The sequence below is a fragment of the Dryobates pubescens genome, chromosome 31, assembly GCF_014839835.1.
Source record: "Dryobates pubescens isolate bDryPub1 chromosome 31, bDryPub1.pri, whole genome shotgun sequence".
Taxonomy (NCBI): Eukaryota; Metazoa; Chordata; class Aves; order Piciformes; family Picidae; genus Dryobates; species Dryobates pubescens.
The window spans coordinates 10,606,541-10,626,931 of NC_071642.1; the positions used below are offsets into that span (position 1 = coordinate 10,606,541).

At 58.5% G+C, this 20,391-nt stretch overlaps 1 protein-coding gene across 1 annotated transcript; it reads left to right on the forward strand.

Annotated features, from left to right (window-relative positions):
* The first annotated feature begins 1,271 nt into the window (after positions 1-1,271).
* ZNF703 (zinc finger protein 703) lies at positions 1,272-4,064 on the forward strand. The gene is made up of 2 exons (XM_054174860.1): positions 1,272-1,541; positions 2,614-4,064. The coding sequence occupies exons 1-2, from the start codon at positions 1,329-1,331 to the stop codon at positions 3,991-3,993; spliced, it is 1,593 nt and encodes a 530-aa protein (XP_054030835.1). The 5' UTR covers positions 1,272-1,328; the 3' UTR covers positions 3,994-4,064.
* The last annotated feature ends 16,327 nt before the right edge of the window (positions 4,065-20,391 follow it).

The following is a 20,391-nucleotide window of genomic DNA, read 5'->3' on the forward strand; positions in this document are numbered from 1 at the left end:
AGAGCCCAGAGGGACAGGTGACCAGGCTGTCCCTGGGGAATTTGTTCCAGGTAAGCTTTGATTTGAGCAGCTCAGTGGTGCTGTCACCCAACCAAACACTCAACTCTTCACTTTTTGGTACCAGGCAGGTGGGTCCAGCCTGTGCAGCCTGGCACGTGGCTGCCTGGCACTGCAGGAGGAGTACCCAGCAGACATGGCACTTCAGGACGTGGTTTAATGGCCATGATGGCGTTGGGTTAATGGTTGGATTTGATGACCTTAAAGGTCTTTTCCAACCAAAATGCCTCGATGATGCCATCAGCTCCTGCCTTCCTCCCCGGACACACCACTCTTGGGCATGCAGGGGTGAGGCTGGTCAGAGGGCACAGGGACTGGGGCATGGCAGCAAGGGTGCTGAGCTGTGCCATGAAGATCTAGCTGTGCTAGGCTGATCTCATCAAAACCCTGCCAGCAGTACCATGCCATGGTGTGATAGCTGAGCCATTCCATGCCATGATAAACCATGCTGGGCATGCCATGCCAGCTGAGTCATGCTGTGCAGTAAGATGCTGTGCCAGCAGTGCTATACCAGCCGAGCTGTGCCATGCCATGTCAAACTGTACCAGCAGTGCCATGTCATGCCACCCAAACCATATCATACCAAGCTGTCTTAGCAGCACCATGCCATGCTATCCAAGCTGTGCAATGCCATGCCAAGTCATGCCAGTCATTCCAACCTCTGCTACCTGAGCCATGCCACGTTCTGCCAAGCTGTACCAGCAGTGCCATGCCATACCAAATCATGTCACCCATGCCATGCCAAGATATGTCATGCCAAGCTGTGGCACCTGAGCTACGCCATGCCGTGCCATGCTGTGCCAGCCAAGCAGTGCTATACTGTATCATGCCATTCCAGCCAAGCTGTGCCATGCTACGCCATACCACTCGAGCAGTGCCATACCCTGCCATACAACTTGAGCTGTGGTGTGGTGTGCCGTGCCGTGTCGTGCCGTTCCAGCCGTTCCGCCCCACTCCCAGTTCTTCCCGGCGTGGGGCGTGTCCGGGGGCGGTGTCTGCCCCCCCCCAGCCGCCGCTCTCCCCGCCCCGGGGGCCCGGCCGGGCTCGGATTGGTGCTCGTCTGCGGCCCCCTCGGAGCGCGGCCGCCATCGGGGCTATTTGACGTGTCGCTGGGGCCGGGGGAAGGTTTCGTCTCGCCGGGGCCGCCGCCGCCGCCGCTCCGCCGCCCGCCCGGCCCGGCCCGGCCCCGCGGAGCCCGGCGCGCCGCCTCCCCCCCCCTCCCCTCCTCCTCCCTTTCCCCCCCCTCCCCTCCCTTCCTCCCCCAGCCCCAAATGAGCGGTGCCCCCGGTGGGCCCCGGCCGAGGACCCCGCCGAGCCGCGGAGCCGCGGCCGCCCCGTCGCCCCGGCCGCCCCCCGCCGACCCGCTGCGCCAGGCCAGCCGGCTGCCCATCCGCGTCCTGAAGATGCTCAGCGCCCACGGCGGCCACCTCCTGCACCCCGAGTACCTCCAGCCGCTCTCTTCCACGCCCGTCAGCCCGATCGAGGTCAGTGCCCGCCGGTCCCGACCGATCACCGGGGCTCCCCCCTGCCCGGGGCTCCCGGGTTCCGCTTTGCCCTGGACTCCAATCTCTTCCCTTCCGGGGGCTCCCGGTTGCTCCCGGCTGGGCTTCTTCCCTTCCCCGCGCCTCCCTGTTGCTCCTGGCCGGGCTCCCTCCCTTCCCGGGTCTCCCGCTTCCTCCCGGCCGGGCTCTGTCCTTGCCGTGGCTCCCGATTCATCTCCTCCCGGAGCCTCCGGCCCGAATCTTCGCTTCCCGTAGCTCCCGATTCATCTCTTCCCGGAGCCTCCGGCCCGAATCTTCCCTTCCCGTGGCTCCCGATACCTCCTTCCCCGGGGCTCCCGCTTCCTCCTGGCCGGGCTCTGTCCTTGCCGTGGCTCCCGATTCATCACTTCCCGGAGCCTCTGGCCCGGCTCTTCCCTTCCCCGGGGCTCCCGGTTGCTCCCGGCCGGGCTCCTTCCCTTCCCCGGGGCTCCCGGTTGCTCCCGGCCGGGCTCCTTCCCTTCCCCGGGGCTCCCGGTTGCTCCCGGCCGGGCTCCTTCCCTTCCCCGGGGCTCCCGGTTGCTCCCGGCCGGGCTCCTTCCCTTCCCCGGGGCTCCCGGTTGCTCCCGGCCGGGCTCCTTCCCTTCCCCGGGGCTCCCGGTTGCTCCCGGCCGGGCTCCTTCCCTTCCTCGGGGCTCCCGGTTGCTCCCGGCCGGGCTCCTTCCCTTCCCCGGGGCTCCGATTCATCACTTTCCGGAACCTCCGCCCGGATCTTCCCTTCCCGTGGCTCCCCGTACCTCCTTTCCCGGTTCTCTCGGTTGCTGCCGGCCGGGCTCTTCCTTTCCCGGGGATTCTAGCTCCCCCTGCGCTGCTCCTTCCCCTTCCTCGCTGCAGCCTGGCTCCCCCCACCCCATTCTGGTTCTCCCCAGCAGGTCACATCCTCATTCCCCTCATCCCTTGTGCCCTCGCTCAGCGCCTGGCCCAGCCCCGCTGGTCTCGGGATTTAGGGGAGGGGAGAAGGGCCGGGCTGGGGGTGCTGTCGGGGCTCTCCCACTGACCGGCTCCGCTCCTTCCGCAGCTGGACGCCAAGAAGAGCCCTCTGGCACTGCTGGCCCAGACCTGCTCGCAGATTGGCAAGCCCGACCCACCCCCCTCCTCCAAACTCAACGCCGTGGCCTCCGCCGGCCTGCCCGCCGCCGACAAGGAGCCTGCCGCCCGCCCTGCCACCTTGAAGCCACCGGGCAGCGGGGACACGCCGCCCGAGGACAAGTCCAGCTTCAAGCCCTACTCGAAGGGCAGCGGGGAGCCACGCAAGGAAGGTGGCACGGACAAGGCTGGCTTTCGGGTGCCCAGCGCCGCTTGCCCACCCTTCCCGCCCCACGCCGCCGCCTCGCCCGGCAGCTCCCGCGGCGCGTCGCCGCAGCACACCGATCCCAAGGGCCCCGAAGAGAAGAAGGAGCCTGAGACGGGCAAGCCCAGCCCCGAGGGGACGAGCGGGGGGCTGGGACGTGGGGTGACAGAAGCTGGGGCGCACGGCGATCCCCCCTCGGGCCGCAAATCGGAGCCCCCAGCCTTGCCTCCCGCCGGCCATGTGGCCCCCGTCTCACCCTACAAGCCAGGCCACTCCGTCTTCCCTCTGCCGCCCTCCAGCATCGGCTACCACGGCTCCATCGTCGGTGCCTATGCCGGCTACCCGTCCCAGTTTGTGCCCGGGCTGGACCCCACCAAGCCGGGCCTGGTGGGCAGCCAGCTGCCAGGGGCGCTGGGGCTGCCGGGCAAGCCACCCAGCTCCAGCCCTCTCACCGGGGCCTCGCCGCCCTCCTTCATGCAGGGATTATGCCGGGACCCCTATTGCCTGAGCTACCACAGCGCCTCGCACCTGGGCTCCAGCAACTGCTCCAGCTGTGTGCACGACCCTGGCAGCCTGAAGAGCGGATACCCCCTGGTGTACCCCACGCACCCCCTGCACTCGGTGCACACCACGCTCTCCTCCAGCGGCACCCCCAGCCTGCCGGGCCACCCCCTCTACACCTACGGCTTCATGCTGCAGAACGATCCCCTGCCCCACATATGCAACTGGGTGTCTGCCAGCGGACCCTGCGACAAGAGGTTTGCCACCTCGGAGGAGCTGCTCACCCACCTACGGACCCACACGGCCCTGCCAGGGGCGGAAAAGCTCTTGGCAGGTTACCCTACCTCCGGGCTGGGCTCCGCGGCCTCCTGCCACCTCCACCTCCCGCCCGCCGCCCCAGGGAGCCCCAACACGTTACCGGCCTCCCTCTCCTTGAGGAGCCCACACACTTTGGGACTCAACAGGTACCACCCCTACGGCAAGAGCCATTTGCCCACGGCCGGTGCCCTGCCGGTGCCCTCCTTGCCGGCCGCCGGACCTTACTACTCTCCATACGCTCTCTACGGCCAAAGACTAACTTCAGCTTCTGCACTGGGATATCAGTAACTCCAGCAGCCTCCTTCCTCTGCTCCAAGCCTCCTCCTCCTCCTCGCCCCCCCCCCCCCCTTCCCCCCTGCCCCCCCCTTTCCCGCTGCCTTCCTTGGACTGTGTATTTATTTACTGTATGTTAGCTTAAAGCTGGGAATATAAGTGCATTAATACACCAATGAATCTCGATGGTATGCAAACAGTCTGTGTCCAAAAAAAAAAAAACACAAAAAAAAGAAAGAAAAAAAAAAATAACAAGAAAAGATTAAAAAAAAAAAAGACAAAAAAAAAATATGCTTCCCCCCCCCCTCCCCCTTTACTCTGCAGGTGTGGGGCTTTGCTTCCCCCCCTTCCCCCCTTTTTCTCTTCCTTTTGAATTGGTTTTATTTTTCTCTCCTTTTTTTCCACCCCCCCCTTCTTCATTTCCCCTCCCCTGAGCAATTCCTGCATGACTCCTGACACACAAGGAAACTAAAAAAGCAAACAACAGCAAAAAAAAAAGAGCATTTTTCTTCCTCCTCCTCCTCCTCCTCCCTTCTGCATTTCTCACTCTGGAATTCTGTTCCTCTTCGGTTGTAAACTTAACAGATGCCTTTTTTTTTTTTTAATTATTATATTTTTTATTATTTTTCTTTCCCACCCCCTTTTTTTTTTTTGGGGATGTGTTTGGGGCCGGGGCTGGCTGTGGCGATTGCTCGGCCCACGCTGACCGACTCTTCCTGCCCCTTCCCAATCCCACACCGTGGTCCTTCCTCCGTGACTACCGCACCCCACCCCCACCCCACCCCTCCCCGCAACCGTGGGATGCAGGACAGTGCTGTGTGACCCTCCCCATCCATGCAAACACAAACTTTGGGCGGGGGGAGCCCCGAAGAGCGGCGGCTCCCGCGGGCAGCGCCGGTGGCACCGGAGGGCGCGGAGCCCCGGGAGGGCGGCGGAGCGTGGCGGGTGGAGGAGCTCGGCTCGGTAAGTCGGATTTTGTTAATAAATGACTCTTGGTTATATTCACCCTGTGGTGTCTTCTCTCGTCCCTCCCCGCACCCCTTTCCCCCCCACCCTACCTTGCCCCTTCCGGTGCTGCCCGCTGGGGTTCTCCGTGCCTGGGGCTGGGGGGTCGGGGAAGGGGAGCTCGGTACCGAGGGTTTGGAGGTCTGTGTGCCCGTCGTGGGGCTGGGAGTGCTCCGTGCTCGTACTGGGGAGGGGGGCTCTGTAACGGGGGCTCGGGGCGTTCCGTACCGGGGATGCGGGGAGCTCTGTACTGGAGGCTCCGTGCTTATAGCCGGGGCCTGGGTGTTCCGTAACCGTACCGAGGTTGGAGGTTCGTGGTCGCTGTGTCCTTACCGACTGGCCCTCGAGGGTACTCTGTACCCGTACCGAGGCCTTGGGGTTTCTGTGCCTGTACTGGGGCCGAGGGCTCAGGCGTGCTCCGTGGCCGTACCGGGAGCTCGGTGGTCTCCGTGGCCGTACGGAGAGCCCCGTGCCAGTACCGGGAGCCCCTGCGCAGGGCCCGCGGGCTCCCAGCACCATCTAGCGGCGGCGACGGCCGGTCCCGAGCTGCGGAGTCCTCCCCGTGCTGGCGGGACCCAGCCCGGCCCCGAGCGCAGCGCCGCACATCCCCCGGGACAGAGCTGCGGGCCACGGGCCGGGTGTGCTGCTCCGGTTTGAGAAGGGAACTGGTGTAGGAATCCGGGGGGCCCCCGGGGTCCCCCCGGTTCCCGTTTCCTCGCGTGTTTCCCCGGGAGGGAGCGGCCGGTGCTCCTGTGCGTGGCGGCGGAGGGAAGGTTCGAGAAGGTGTTGGAGCTGGAATGGATGCGGAGAGCCCCCGGGGGGGGGGGGGGGGGCGGGTGCCAATACCGCTCCTGGCTGCAGGAACGAAGTTATAGGGATGGAATTGTGACGGAAAGGGGGTCCCAGACCCACGCCCGCAGAGGCCGAGGCCAAGGCTTGCAGGCTTGTCCTCCCCCCTCCCCATTTCATCTTTCTCCTGTCTGAGGAGCATGCAGGGCAGGTGATAAACGGCCCCCAGGTGGGTCCCACCTCTCCTGGCAGGGATGCTGAGCTGCCCTGCCATAGCTGTGTCCCCACTCTGCACCCAGGAAGGGTGGGGGGATGGGGCCATTGGCCAGCCCCAAGGCCAAGGGCAGCCCACCCTTTGCAGCAGGACCCCCCAGGTCATGCCCACGCTCCCCCTGGGAGTCCCCTGTGCTCCTCTTGCCCCACATCACTGGGGTAGGTTTTTTTTCTCTGCTGTTGAGTACTTGACTCCTGTTGCATTTTGGGTGAGTCATGCAATTAATCCCAGTTAATTGCCTTCTCTATACAGCCCTCTGCCCTGCATTGAAATTCCTTCTTGCCCTTGGAGCTGAAACACACCGGGAAGTGGGGGCTTGTTTTGCCACAGGGGGGTTGATGTTCCTGCCCATCACTGTGGAGGTAGGCAGGAGGCCGGCAGGGAGGACCCTGGCTGTGGTCTCCTGCTGGATATGGGAGAGGCTGGCGGTGCTGGGGGCTGGTGGAGGGAAGGGGCAGCACCATCCCCATGGCTGGGGGTGGGGCAGGTTTTGTGGGTCCATGGCTACACCTTGCCCTGCTGTGGCCATGGCGCAGGTCTGGCTCTGCCCGCGGTGGTCCTGCTCCGTCAGGAATGTTGGCAGGATGAGGGCCTGGTGTGTGCAGGGCTGGGTTTGGAGCAGAAGGGGGCTTTGCTGTGGCTGTTCCCAGTGCCAGGCCTACTGTGCCAGTGTCTTCCCATCCTCATGTCCCAACTGGATGCTGAGCTCTTTGGCTCTGGGTGTTGCAGCCAGCGTTCAACGGGCAGCTCCTGTGCTCCCATCCCCTCTGCTGTGGGGCTGTTGGGGGCAGCCCCTCTGGAGCATCTCTGCTCCCTGGATGTGTCTCCCACTCCCAGCAGTGATGCTGCTCGGTGTCAGCCCCGCTGGGGTGCTGCTGGTTGCTGGCATAAATCACAGCTCCTCAGCAGGGCCGTGCCGTGGTGTTTTGTTCTGCCATGCTTCTTCCTGGCTGTAGTCTCACATCTCTGCTGCCAGTGCCACCAGAGAGCCTCGTGCCACGGGGCAGGAGGGCAATGCCATGATGCCCATGGACGTGCTCGAGGCGCGGTAGCTCAGCACAAGACGGCACTGAGTGTTGGGGCTGCCAGGACTGTGCCACGTGCCAGCCAGCACAGAGCTGCCACAAAGCAGCTTGGACACGGGTGAGAGCTTGCAGAACCCACTGCAGAGTGGCACAAGCTGCTGGGTGCATCCTTACAGCAGAGGCCCAGCTGCCCTCTCCCTCCCAAACTCCTCCTTGCACCAGGATGCTCCCAAGCGGACCCCATGCGCGTTCCCTTCGCCGCCGGTCGGAGCTGGATGCTGCTCAGATAGGTTCTGCTGTGCAGAGAAGATTCCCTGAGGAATGTTTGTTGGTTGGTTATGGTGTGTTGTTTTTTTCCCCACCACCCCCCTCCCTAAAGCCTGCAGCAGCAGGGCCAGAACTCTGTAAACACCACAAAGTATCATCTGATGGCAGTCAGCACTCGGGGGCTTTATCTGCTGGGGAATGAATGTGTTGCCAACATATTAAATAACTCCCCCTGTAAGGTGCAGCCTGGGTTATTGCAGAATTCATTTGATAATAAGAGCACTGGGGATGCACTTTATTAATCATTGCTGTCTAACAACCTGCACTCCACCGTTTTTGCTTTGATTTGATTCCCTCCTGTCTTTCTCCAAAATATATGGCTGAGTGGGTTGGATAATGTATGGCTTAATTTAGAGTTGTATGGGTTTGAATTACCATTTTCATAATGTGCTGTGCATTAATGTGTTGCATCATTTATACAGAAAAATGTCTGCCGGGTTTCAAACCTCTCCAGGAGGCAAAAGTCACCTGAAGGGAACGTGGAGCAGCAGCACACACGCACCGAAAACCCAGAAAGGCCTTTTCAGACTGGGTTGGGGTTGGGGTCATGCAGGTGGGTGTTGGATGGGGGGATTCAGAGGATCACAGAACTGTCAGGGTTGGAAGGGACCTCAAGGCTCAGCCAGTTCCAACCCCCCTGCCATGGGCAGGGACACCTCACACTACAGCAGGTTGCTCACAGCCACCTCCAGCCTGGCCTTCAAAACCTCCAGGCATGAGGCTTCCACCACCTCCCTGGGCAACCTGTGCCAGTCTCTCACCACCCTCCTGGGGAAGAGCTTCTTCCTGACATCCAGTCTGAATCTACTCATTTCTAGTTTTGTTCCATTCCCCCCAGTCCTATCATTACCTGAGACCCTAAAAAGTCCCTCCCCAGCTTTCTTCTATGGTTTAGGTTGGAATGATTTAGGTTGGTTGGGACCTTAAAGCTCATCAAGTTCCAACCCTCTGCCTTGGGCAGGGACACCTCCTACCAGCCCAGGTTGCTCAAGGCCTCATCCAGCCCGGTCTTGAGCACCTCCAGGGAGGAGGCATCTACAACCTATCTGGGCAACCTGTTCCAGTGTCTCCCCTCCCCTTACTGTATGGGTGGCTTCTCTCCCTGCTGCACCACAGCAACCTCTCCAAGCTGCCCAGGACCTCCAGCGTTTGACTCGGTGCTGACCCCGGTGCCGGCGCTCTGCCGTCAGTCACCCTGCGCCGCGAGGAGGGAGGGGGGGGGAAAAAGGCTCTGATTATCCAAATACAGTCATTAAAGGGGAAATGTGTTTTTAGGACTGTCAGGGTGATTAATGAGGGTTAGCAATCCTTGCAAATGCACTTGTTTAGTCTAACTGGCAGCCTCTCTTTTTCCTATTGATTTATTGCGGCGGTTGCCGGGGCCGGCGGGGTGTGCGTGTGGAGAGAAGTGGGCACGCAGGAGGGGCACGGAATGGGGGAGGGGGACAGGGGGGCACGGCAAGCTTTAAGCAGGGCTTGGCCCGTTGGAGCCAGCTGAACAAAGGCCACATTATACCTTGTGCTGGGGAAGGAATGACTTGGACACACATGCAGAGCAGCTCCGCCGGGCTGCGTGCTGTATAAATGTCCCTGTTCGTAGAGCCCTGAGCCTGCCCGACCACAAGCCAGCTGTCTGCCCGAGAAATACGTGAGGGGAAAGAGCCAGGCCAGATAGAGATTATTTTTTGTTGTTGTTGTTTGTTGTTGTTTTTCCTTCCTCCCCTGCAGGCAAACCCCTGATGTCTTGTAGGTGCTGCAGAGGTGTCTGCCTGCAGACGTTAAAAGGCCTTTCAGAGAGAGCAGCACAGAGCCTTCGAAGGGCTGGCGAGCGCCCGCCAGGAGGAGGAGGTCAGGTCAGGATGCAGAGGGGAAGGACGGAGCAGGAGCCATGGTGGGTGGATGAGAAGTTTCTCAGCTGCATAAAGCAGCTTTTCTTTCCCTGTGAGCCTTGCTGGAAGCCTTGGAGAATGCTGGCTCTGTGTTTGTCCTCCCAAGCCAGAGTGATGTGGATGTCTCCTGTCCTCCCACCAGTGTCCCCGTGCCCAGCCAGCTTTGCTTTTGGGGATGCTTCATGCTGCATGTGAAGGGAGAAGACCAAGAGGGACAGACAGATGCCTGGAGATGACCACAGCAGCCAGTACCACCACCAGCAGAGCTCCAGAGCTGGGTGACAGAACCAGGAAGGGAGCAACTGGCAGTGGTGACACGGAGCGGATGGGCAGGCTGGGGACACCAGGATATAAAGCTGCCCCCCTGGTTTGCAGCTGTGAGCAAGGCCCTGTGCTGGAGCCTGGCACTGCCCTGGCCTGTGGTGTGCCTCCAGCCAGCGTGAGCAGCAGATGAGAGGCCTTGCAGGAGGCAGATGGAGAAGAGCAAAGACCTCAAGGTGCTCTGAGAACCCCAAAGCCAGAGGAGCACAGGCAAGCACCAGGGTGCAGCAGGAGCACTGTGGGTGGGAGAGGACTTTCATGTGGCTTTGGATGATGGTGAAGAGCTGCTGCTGTCACTTGCCTGGCCATAAATCTGTGTGGTGTGAATCCTCCCAGCAGCACTGGCAGCAGTGATGCACCAACACCTTCCCCACCGTACCAGGACACCTGGCTTGGGCTTATCACCAGTTACCCTGTGGGAAGCACCCAGTGTGACCTTCACATGGCTCCCTGCTGCTTCTGGGTGCTGGAGCTGGCTGAGCCACACCAGCTGAGGGGGACAATCCACAGAGCTCCTGGCAGGCTGCAGAAGGCAGCAGTCCTCAGGCTGAGCCCAAACCAAATGCAGGGCTGCAGCCACTCCCTGCAGAGTGCAGCCTGACCCTGGTGCTCGTGTGAGCAGTGCTGGGGAGCTGCCATCTCTCTATTATCCTGATGAACAACTGAAGAGTCTCAGTTCTGCACTCAAGGCTTGCTGGAGAAGGCTGGGGGAGATGCTGGGCTGACAGCTCTCTGTTCCTGCAGCTGACTTCACAGTAACACATTCCCACAGCCCATAATGTTTTTGCAACATGGTGTTTATGGAAACCTACCAGAGCAGCTTTACCAGGACTTCATCCCACCTTCCATCACGGTGCACAAGATGGGATAGGGGGATGTGACCTCTGCAAGGTGGTGCCTTTGCAAGAAGGGACTGTGCGGTGCTGCTGCCAGGTCGGTTGAGCAGAGCTGGGTGACACACTGGAGACTCTGCAGGGCTCCAAACAACCACCACCACCTCGTGGTCCCAAGTGTCAGGGATCATCCCTCGTGGCACCAAAAGCCCTCCTGGCCTGGCAAAGCCCGGAGACAGCTGAAGGAGTCTCCATCCCAGGCACCTGGTGGCTTTGGAGGCTTTACAACCACCTGTGAGCAGCCTACAGACACCCAACCAGAGCACAGGACTAAGAGGACACTTTTTGCTCCCACCAGATCTGCAAGAGAGCAGCTCCTCAGCAGCATGTGGGGCCACACTGGTGCCAGTGCCCACCACAGCAGCTTGGGCATCTCCCCTGGCCACCAGTGCCTGAGTGGGAGAGGAAGGTGCTGCTTGTTCCAAAGAAAAGAGGCCAGTGGAAGCCTGGGGATACTGGAGCCACCTCTCCATGAGCAGCTCCCACAGCAGGGGTGGCTGAGGGGGTCTGAGCGTGGAGGACAGAGGAGAGAGGAGGGCCAAAGCATTTGAAGATGTGCTGGATCTTTCTTGCTGAGCCCTCACCACCTTCTCTGCATTCCTCTCTTGCTGGGGAGGGAGAAGAGAGGAGACCAAAGCACCCAAAACATTTGCTGCTTTCTTTCTCTCACCTGGACCTGACTGATGCTGTGCTGCTCTCCCACTTACCACCCTAGTGAGGGAGTGGGGAGGAATCAACCCTTTTGCTTTCCCAGCCTGGAGCCAGCATCTTGCCAAAGATGGAGCTGCCCATCACCACCTGGACAGCAAAGCTGGGAGTCCCACTCTGCTGGGCAGAGCTCCTGGAGAAGTGGCTAATTGTTTCTGCTGCACTGATGGCTGCCTTTGTGGGGTTCCATTCCAGTCCCCTGCACAGGCTCAGTGGTGTCCATGGGGCTAGAGCAGGCTGGTGGCCAGGTCTTCCCTCCAAGGTGGTTCTGTGGAAAATGTCTCTGACACGAAGCAAAGCATGAGCTGGGCTCACAGGGAGCTGCTCATTTGTTGTCAGCTGAGGTCTGCAAGAAAGTGTCTGCTCAGCCTGCCCCAAACCTGCTCAGGCATTGGAGCAGGTTGTCCAGGGAGGTGGTGGAGTCCCCATCCCTGGAGGTGTTCAGGAAACCTGTGGCCATGGCACTTGGGACATGGTTTAATGGTCATAGAGGCCTTAGGCTGGCTGTTGGACTCGATGATCTGAGAGGCCTTTTCCAGCTGAAACAGTTCTATGACCCTATGCAATCACAACCCTGGTTGGGTCAGGCCTGGGGTCTGCTGTCACCCATCCACTTCCCCCACCCCCCAGCAAGGCTCAGCAATGAGCCTTTGGGGAGAGGTCCCAGTTTGCTCCATGCTGTGTGCATGATGCTGCCAGCATCCCACATCCCACCACCCATCCTGGGGTGCCTGTGCTTATCCTTTTTTCCTCCTGATGCCCTTCTCTCCAGCACTGTGAAGGGCTCTCTTATCTCTGGGGTGGGTACAAATGGAGCTGTCAGATGCCAATGCGGGGCACCAGGTGTGCTGCCAGCATCCCACATCCCACCACATGTCCTGGGGTGCCTGGGCTCCATCCTTCTCCCTCTCCCCGTGCCCCTGTCCCTCTCCCTTCTCCCTCTCCCCGTGCCCCCGTCCCTCTCCCTTCTCCCTCTCCCCGTGCCCCCGTCCCTCTCCCTTCTCCCTCTCCCCGTGGCCCCATCCCTCTCCCTTCTCCCTCTCCCCGTGGCCCCGTCCCTCTCCCTTCTCCCTCTCCCCGTGGCCCCGTCCCTCTCCCTTATCCCTCTCCCCATGGCCCCGTCCTTCTCCCTTCTCCCTCTCTCCGTGGCCCCGTCCCTCTCCCTTCTCCCTCTCCCCGTGCCCCCGTCCCTCTCCCTTCTCCCTCTCCCCGTGGCCCCGTCCCTCTCCCTTCTCCCTCTCCCCGTGGCCCCATCCCTCTCCCCGTGGCCCCATCCCTCTCCCCATGGCTCCATCCTCCTCCCTTCCCCGTGCTCATCCTCCTCCCTTCCCCGTGCCCTTCTCTCCAGCGCTGTGAAGGGCTCTTTTATCTCCTGGGTAGGTACAAATGGAGCTGTCAGATGCCATCAGCCCCACGATATGACAGGTTGCGGGAGCCGGGGCCCCTCGAACAGAGCAGCCTTGTCTGTCAGAGCCGCCTGACACTCCCCATAATGGCCAGATGGATGAGACTCTGAAAGTAGGACCCGGCGCGTTTTCAACTCTATTTTGGGTGAAAACACTTCTTGAAAGATCTTGAAAGGAGCTGGCAGTTTAGTAGTTCAAATGATTAATGAGCGCTGGCTCCGGCGGGTGGATTTCTCGCGCCGTGCCAGCAGCTGGGCTGCTCCGGCAGGCCAAGACACGCCGCGCTCCGGCCCCCCCCCCCCCCCCCGCGCCCCCCCGCTTCCCCGTTTCCAGCCCCCCCTCCCCCCCCCCCCCGCACATCCCCCCCCCCGGTTTTCCCGGAAATGACACCGAGGCGACAGGCCCTGCATATGGAAAAAGTTAAATATAAAATGAGTGCTGAAAGAGGCCTCGGCGAGAGCAGAGCGAGCTGGAGATGTTTATGGATTCGGGAACAGGGCCCTGCAGATGTATTTAGGGATGACAAATGTGATTCAATAAGTCAGGAATTTCTCCGTGGGCTGAGGCGGGGACTCTGCTCCGGGCTCTCCAGCTCAGCTGCTCCACCACCATAAATCCTGCAGGCAGGCTGCTTTTTCCCCCTCCTTCCCCAGGCAGCTCAGGATTGATTTGAGGTTGGGTTTGGGGCTTTTGGGGGCTTGCTTTTTTTGGGGTTGGTTGGTTTGTTTCCCCACCCCCCCAGATCAGAGCAAGTCTCACAAACTGGAACATCAGAAGTTCATCTGAACATGAGGAGGAGCTGCTTTCATTGGAGGGTGCTGGAGCCCTGCAGCAGGCTGCCCAGGGAGGTGGTGCTCCATATCTGGAGGCATTCACAAAGCACCTGGGCATGTTCCTGTGTGACCTTCTCTAGGTGACTCTGCCTTGGCAGGGGGTGTGCACTTCATCTCCAGAGTTCCCTTCCAGCCCCTACCGTTCTCTGATGTCCTGCACTTGGGACGTGACAGCACCATGCTGTGCTCAGACCCTCCACATGCAGCCCTGGGCTGGCTTTGAGGGACTTTGGGGTGCTCCCCATCCCAGGCTCTCCTGAGAGAGCTGTGCTTAGCAGAGCAACCAGACCCCTCAGGGCTGTCAGCAGATGATTAATGACCAACAACTCCAAAGCTGCCCCCACTGCCACTTTGGGTGCTCTTTGATCCATGGCTTAGTGACTTCAGAGCTACTTCTGCAAGTCACTCCACACACACAGCAGGGCAGCCTCAGGGAGGTCAGTGGAGGGCCCTCCCCCACCCAAACCACTCTGTGCTTCCCCTGCTCTTGAGGTGCACAATGTTGGGGACCACAAAGAACTGATGTGAGAAACCCCTAAACAACTCCAGCTGCTGTGGTGTGGGCTGGGCAGGAATGCTGGATCCAGGGCAGAGGTCATGGATCTGTGTCAAGCATCCTGAGCCCCAGAGAGGGATGCTGGGTGTGTGGCAGGGTTGCCAGATCCATGGCAGGAATGCAGGTAAGGATGCCAAGTCCCAGGTAGGGTGGCTGGATCCATGGCAAGCATGCTGGATCCCAGTGGGGCATACTGGATCCATGGCAGGGATAATAGGTCCCAGAAAGGCATGCTGCATCCATGGCAGGGATGCTGGATCCCAGGGGGGCATGCTGCATCCATGGCAGGGATGCTGGATCCCAGGGGACATGATGGAACCAGGGCAGGGATACTGGATCCATGGCAGGGATGCTGGATCTCAGGGGGGCATGCTGCATCCATGGCAGGGATGCTGGATCTCAGGGGGGCATGCTGCATCCATGGCAGGGATGCTGGGTCCCTGGCCGGGGTGCTGGGTCCTAGACAGGGATGCTTGCTTTGGGGTGACACACCCCAGCGACCATGCAGTGATGGGCAGTGCAGGAACCAGCCCCTCAGCTCCCCCCTACCCTGCCTCCACTGTGGGGCTCACAGGGAAGCAGCTTTTGGGGCAGGGGGTGGGGGGAAGGGAATTCAGCGCTGGGCTTTTGCCCAAGAGCCACATTCCTTTGTCCTGATTGTATTCGTTAGCAGCTCTTGGCCTGGACACAGAGACAGCTAATGAGGGCCTGAGTTTATTGCAGTTTGATTTTTCTGTTAAAACAATACAATAAAATAAATGCCCTTGGAAATCTGCTCTGTGTTTGTACATAGTGGATTTATGGCTCTGGAGGCTTCCAAAGAGACGCAGCCCTTTCATTCCCTTCCTTATTGGAACAGATCAGATTGCAGAGTTTAAAGGGCTCTGGAGTTGTGATTTATTTGAAGGGAGAAAGGAGGGAAATCCAACTATCTGTTCCCTGGCTCAGATCATCCAGCAACTCCCTGGCCAAGGGGATGGATCTGCACCTCCTCTACAGATTTTTTTCCTCTTTTTTTTTTTTTTTTAAGGCTGGGTTGGTTTTTTCCCCCCCCCCCTCCTGTCCCTTACATTATCCTGCTCTAAATATATCACCCAGACAGGGCTGACTCCTGACCTGGGCTTCAGCACCTCGCTGAGGCTTCCCCAGCCCTTCCTGGAATCCCACAAATAAATCACCCTCCTGGAGCCTTTTCCAAGCTTCCTTTGCACCCACTCCCAGGACTGGACCTGCCCGGGGCTGGCCACTGCCTCCATCCACGGCAGAGACCAAGGCAGGGATGTGGGGTTTATCTCCAGAATCGGGTGAGAAATCCATGCCACAGGGCCCTGCTCCCTTTCAAGGAGCTCCTTCCCCTTCCTCACTGCTCTCTGAGCATTTGCACAGCTCCAGGTCAGGGCTACAAAGATGCTGAGGGGATTGGAACCTCTCTGGTGGGGAAAGGCCAAGAAGTTGGGGGGATTCAGACTGGAGGAGAGCAGCCTGAGGGCAATCTCATCAATACTGAGCAATACCTTAAGGGTGAACATCAGGAGGATGGGATCAGGCTTCAGTCATCTCAGTGCTTCCCATCAGCAGGAACAGGGTGAGGCTCTCCCTCCCCTAGCTCCAAATCAGGCTTTTTCCAAAGCATCTGGCACTTGAAGGCAACAGCTCTCCAGATTTGGGTCCAAAACTCCTCCCTGGACCCAGGTGCCGCGGGGATTCTGCTGTTACCTGGAAAGGTTGGACCACAGGATCCTCCAGGTCCCTTCCACCCTGGCATTCCATCATTCTGTGATTGCTTCCATGGTTCATTTGGGAACCAAAGGATCATAGAATTGGCTTGGTTGGAAAAGACCTCTTCAGACCAGTGAGTCCAAGCAGTTTGGTTCCCACCAGCAGTATTTACCCTTCCCTGTGCTGTGCTGGGAGGCCCAGGGGAAGACATTTCCCTTTCCCTTCTCTGTGACCATCTCAGCTTTGGGGCAGATGAGGAAAGGGTACAGAGGTGGGAATAGGGATGGGGATGGAGACAGAGATGGGGATGGAGACAGAGATGGGGATGGAGACAGACATTGGAGTGAAGATGGGAAAGGGAAGGACGGGGTGAGGATGGGAAAGAGAAGGAGCACCCAGGGTCCAGCCCAGCAGGGACCAAGCTCTGGCAGCTGCTGTCCTGCTCCATCTCAGCTTCTCCAGCCCCTGTTTTCCATGGGGACTTTTCTCCCTCTGCTCACAGAAGAGCTCTGTTTGCCATCAGCTTCCCCTCCTCTGCCCCAGGAGCCGATCCGAGCGCTAATTCTCACGCATGTTTCGGGTAACTCTACTTTCTTTCCCGGGATGAATTGTGGTTTCCAAGCACCATTAATCATTTCCCTTTAGAAAACAGCGTCGGGGGGCTGGAAACATTTGCTCCTTTATTTACTGGCAGGATGACCTGGCACACTGGCACCCAGCCACGGGGCTGGCGTCTGCGGGATGACATGGAGCACGGAGCGAAGCCTGGGGATGAGCTCCCCTCTGCTCTGCTGGGACAGCACTCTTGGCTCCCACCAGGAATGTCCCTGCTGAGGACAAACCTCTCAGCCTCAGGGTTAGGGGTGGGCAAGAGCCTGTGGAGGAGGAAGATGGAGGATAGAAAGGAAAATGCTGCTGGAGGGCCACCGTGGTTTAACCCTTTCCCAGAGCCTCTTCCCTGTGCTTGTTTGCACCATGGGATGTGTTGTGGTGCTGGCAGACACTGCAGGCCTCTTCTCTGCCTGCACCAAGTGCCCCTTGAAGTGCTTGGGACTTGAAATTGGGACCCTCCTCTTTGAGACATGCAATCAGCAGCCTTCACTTTGGGACATGAGATTGGGACCCTCCACTTTGGATCATGCAATCAGGACCCTTCAGTTTGGGATATGAAATCGGGGCCTTCTACTTTGGAACGTGCAATCAGGACCCTTCACTTTGGGACATGAAAGTGGGACCCTCCACCTCAGGACATGCACTCAGCACCCTTCACTTTGGGCATGCAATCAGCACCCTCTGCTTATCACCCACTGGTGGGGCTGGGGTGTGCAGGGGTCAGAGGGAACTTCTCCTGCGGGAGAAGGAGGTGCAGCAAGCACATGTGAATGGTTTCCTCCTTCCCAGCTCAGGACTGTCAGGGGATGATTAATGGCCAGGGCTGCAGAGCTGCCTTGATTGCCAAGTGCTGTATTGTTAGCACTGACATGTAACGAGCCCGGACATACTTTAACACAATTCTGCAGCCTAATCTGCAAATAACGTTCGATAGACTTAATTTGTTAAGTATTTCCCCCCACACAGTCCCTCTCCCCACCTCCTTTTCCTTTCAAAGCCGTGGCAGAATGGCCAGAGGCCCAGCCAAGCACTCTGCAGCCCCCCAGCCCTGCCCAGCCCCAGCTTTTGGCAGGGTTTTACCTCACCATGTTGGCTTCACTCTTAGGTTTCAGCCAGGGAGCAGCTTCGCTCTCTTCTCCCCAGGCAAAATGAAGAGAAAGAAAAGAAAGAAAAGACTTTTTATGAGCATCCAGCCCTGTGCACATTTGGTCCCCTGCTGCTGCCGTGTTCCAGTGGGAGCTGCAAAGGTTACTGGCAAGTTTGGGGCTCTACCAGATGACTTTGGGGTTCCCCAGGCCAATAAATAGGTCACCACTGACTTCCAGCATCAGGGAGTGCTCATGGAGCATCCTCCAGGCACTTGACAAACATCTTATTAAATGTTCTTGGGCATCATGGATGGAGAAGCATCAAATCTGTCTTCTAGAGCAGCTCCTCCCAGGAGTGACAGTGACTGAACCTGGGGAGGTGAGAAGGGGCCATGCTGGAGGGGGCTGGGACAGGGATGGGATGGAAAAAGGGAATGAGGATGGGGATGAGGAAGGGAATGGGATGGAAAAGGGAATGGGAATGAAGATAAAGTTGTGGATGGGATGGAAAAGTAGATGGGATGGGGATGAGGATGGGGCTGGGATGGAAAAGGGGCTGGGATGGAAAAGGGGGTGGAGGTAGGAGTGAAAAGGGCATAGGGGTGGAAATAGGGATGGAGATGGGAATGGGGATGGGAACTGGAGTGGCAAGCAAGAGCTTTCCACCCCACTGCACCAGCTGCACGTGGAGGTAACCTTAAACAGCGAGGCAGGAACTGTGGGGACAGAGTTTTTTCCACCCCTATTCACAACTGTCAGATGGTGATTAATGGCCAACAGGCTCAGAATTGCCTTTATTGCCAGCCCAGCATTGTTACTTGTGACAGCTAATGAGGTTGGACAGACTTTTACACAGCACTTTACTTCCATCCCAATGAAGCAGCCCGGGGAGGATGGGGCGGGGGGCTCAATGCCTCGGGGTGGGGGGAGCCTCCCCACTCCCCAGCAGTAACCAAGCCTGGGCACATCCTGAGGGAGCTGCCCCCCACTTGCCCACCCTGGATCCATCCCTTCAGCACTCCAGAGAGCGCTCAGAGCCCTTTCCAACTCGTCTCAATTAAAGCCTCAGAGTGAAACCCAGGAGATATTTTTACACAGGCTCCACTGCAGCAGAGCAGGGAGGAACGGGGCAGGGCTGCAAAAGTTTTGAAGTGCTGGTGAGAAGGGGGTGTCAGAAACCATTTCTTCATCTAAAGAGAGAGAGAGAGAGAGGGGGGGAAAAAAAGCCTGTGCTGTTAAAAACCAGAGAGCTGCAGCACAGACACCACCAAATGTTCCTGGCCCCGGGTCCAGAAGCAATGATTTTTCTTGGCTTTTGGGTGTTTTGGGTTTGTTTTGGGGTGGGTTTTTTTTTTTACTTCTTCTTTCTTTCTTTCTCTCTCTTTTTTTTTTATTTTTTTCTGGTCAGGGATTATTACAAATAATATTTACCTTTGTGCTAGTTCACATCTTGATGCTGTTAAAACACGTGGCCACAGCTGGTTTCCCATTCAGGGTAATGATATAGCACCAATGTTATGAAGCCAAAGAGCTCTCCTGCCAGCCAGAACACCCCACATTTAAAAACCTATTACTTTTCAATATTCTCTGGATGTATTTTGCCTCAGCTCAGAGCAATTTCCTAGTTTACCCTTATTAAAGCAAGAGGAGGGCCGAGCAGAGGGGTCTTGATTTATGAAACACATACTAGAGCCATTAAAACCTTTCAAGGTTTAATACATTTTATCAAGGCCTTAAATCTGGGCCAGTGATTTGAAAACCAACCCAAGAAGGAAAACAGAGAAGAAAAAAAACCCCAACAAAGCCCCTAACCCAGGGTGTACTTCATCTCTGGCTCCCCTCTTGCACTTATTTAAGAGCTGCAAAATCTGGGTTGACAAATATCAAGGCTATTTCATTCCTGCTTTTAAATGGTGCTGAATCCTCCTGACAGGTTTGTTATATATAACCCTCAGAGATCTATCAAGTGCAAAGATCAAATCAGTCTCCTTTATTGACATTTTTGATATCTCTTCCATGCTTTTTGGGGGGTTGTCCTTTCTTGTTTTTGAAGCCTCCTTCAGCAGCTGTAGAGGTGCAGGATTTAGCAGTGGCTGACACACCAGAGCTGTGCTGCACTTGAGCAAGACCTGGCCAGGCTGGAGAGTTGGAGCTCATGGAGCTCAGTCAGGGCAAGTGTAGAGTCCTGCACCCAAGGAGGAACAACCACCTGCACCAGCACAGCTGCTGGGAGGCAGCTCCAAGGAGAAGGACCTGAGAGTGCTGGTGGGACAAAGTTCCTCATGAGCCAGCAATGTGCCCTCGTGGCCAAGAAGGCCAATGGTGTCCTGGCAGACATGAAGATGAGTGTGGCCAGCAGGGCCAGGGAGGTTCTTCCCTCCATCTGCTCTGCCCTGGTGCCACCTGCTGAGTACTGTGTCCAGTTCTGGGCTCTCCAGTCCGAGTTGGAAAAGGCAAAGAGCCAAGTGGGAGCTGGGAATATACAAGGAGGAAAGGCTGAGAGTTGAGGCTGTTGAGCCTAGAGAAGAGCAGCCCCAGAGGGGATCTGAGCAATGCTCAGCAAAAGCTAAAGGACCTGTGGGGGGCAAGAGGCTGTGGCCAGGCTCTTGTCAGCGGTGCCCAGGGACAGGACAAGGAGCAATGGGCACAAAGTGGAACCCAGGAGGTTCCACCTGAACAGGGGAAGAAACTTGTTTGGTGTGAGGGTGCTGGAGGCCTGGAGCAGACTGCCCAGGGTGGTTGTGGAGTCTCCTTGTGTGGAGAGCTTCCAACCCCCGCCGGGCACTGTGCTCCTGGGCATGCTGCTGTGGGAGCCCTGCTGGGGCAGGGGCTTGGACTGGACGCTCTCCAGAGGTCCCTTCCATCCTCCACCACACTGGGACCCTGCGCTATGTTTTCGCCCAGCCGGTCACCTCCTCCCGCCATTCCCCCTCCGCCTGCCCGACGCAGCTCCAACCCGGGACCGCGG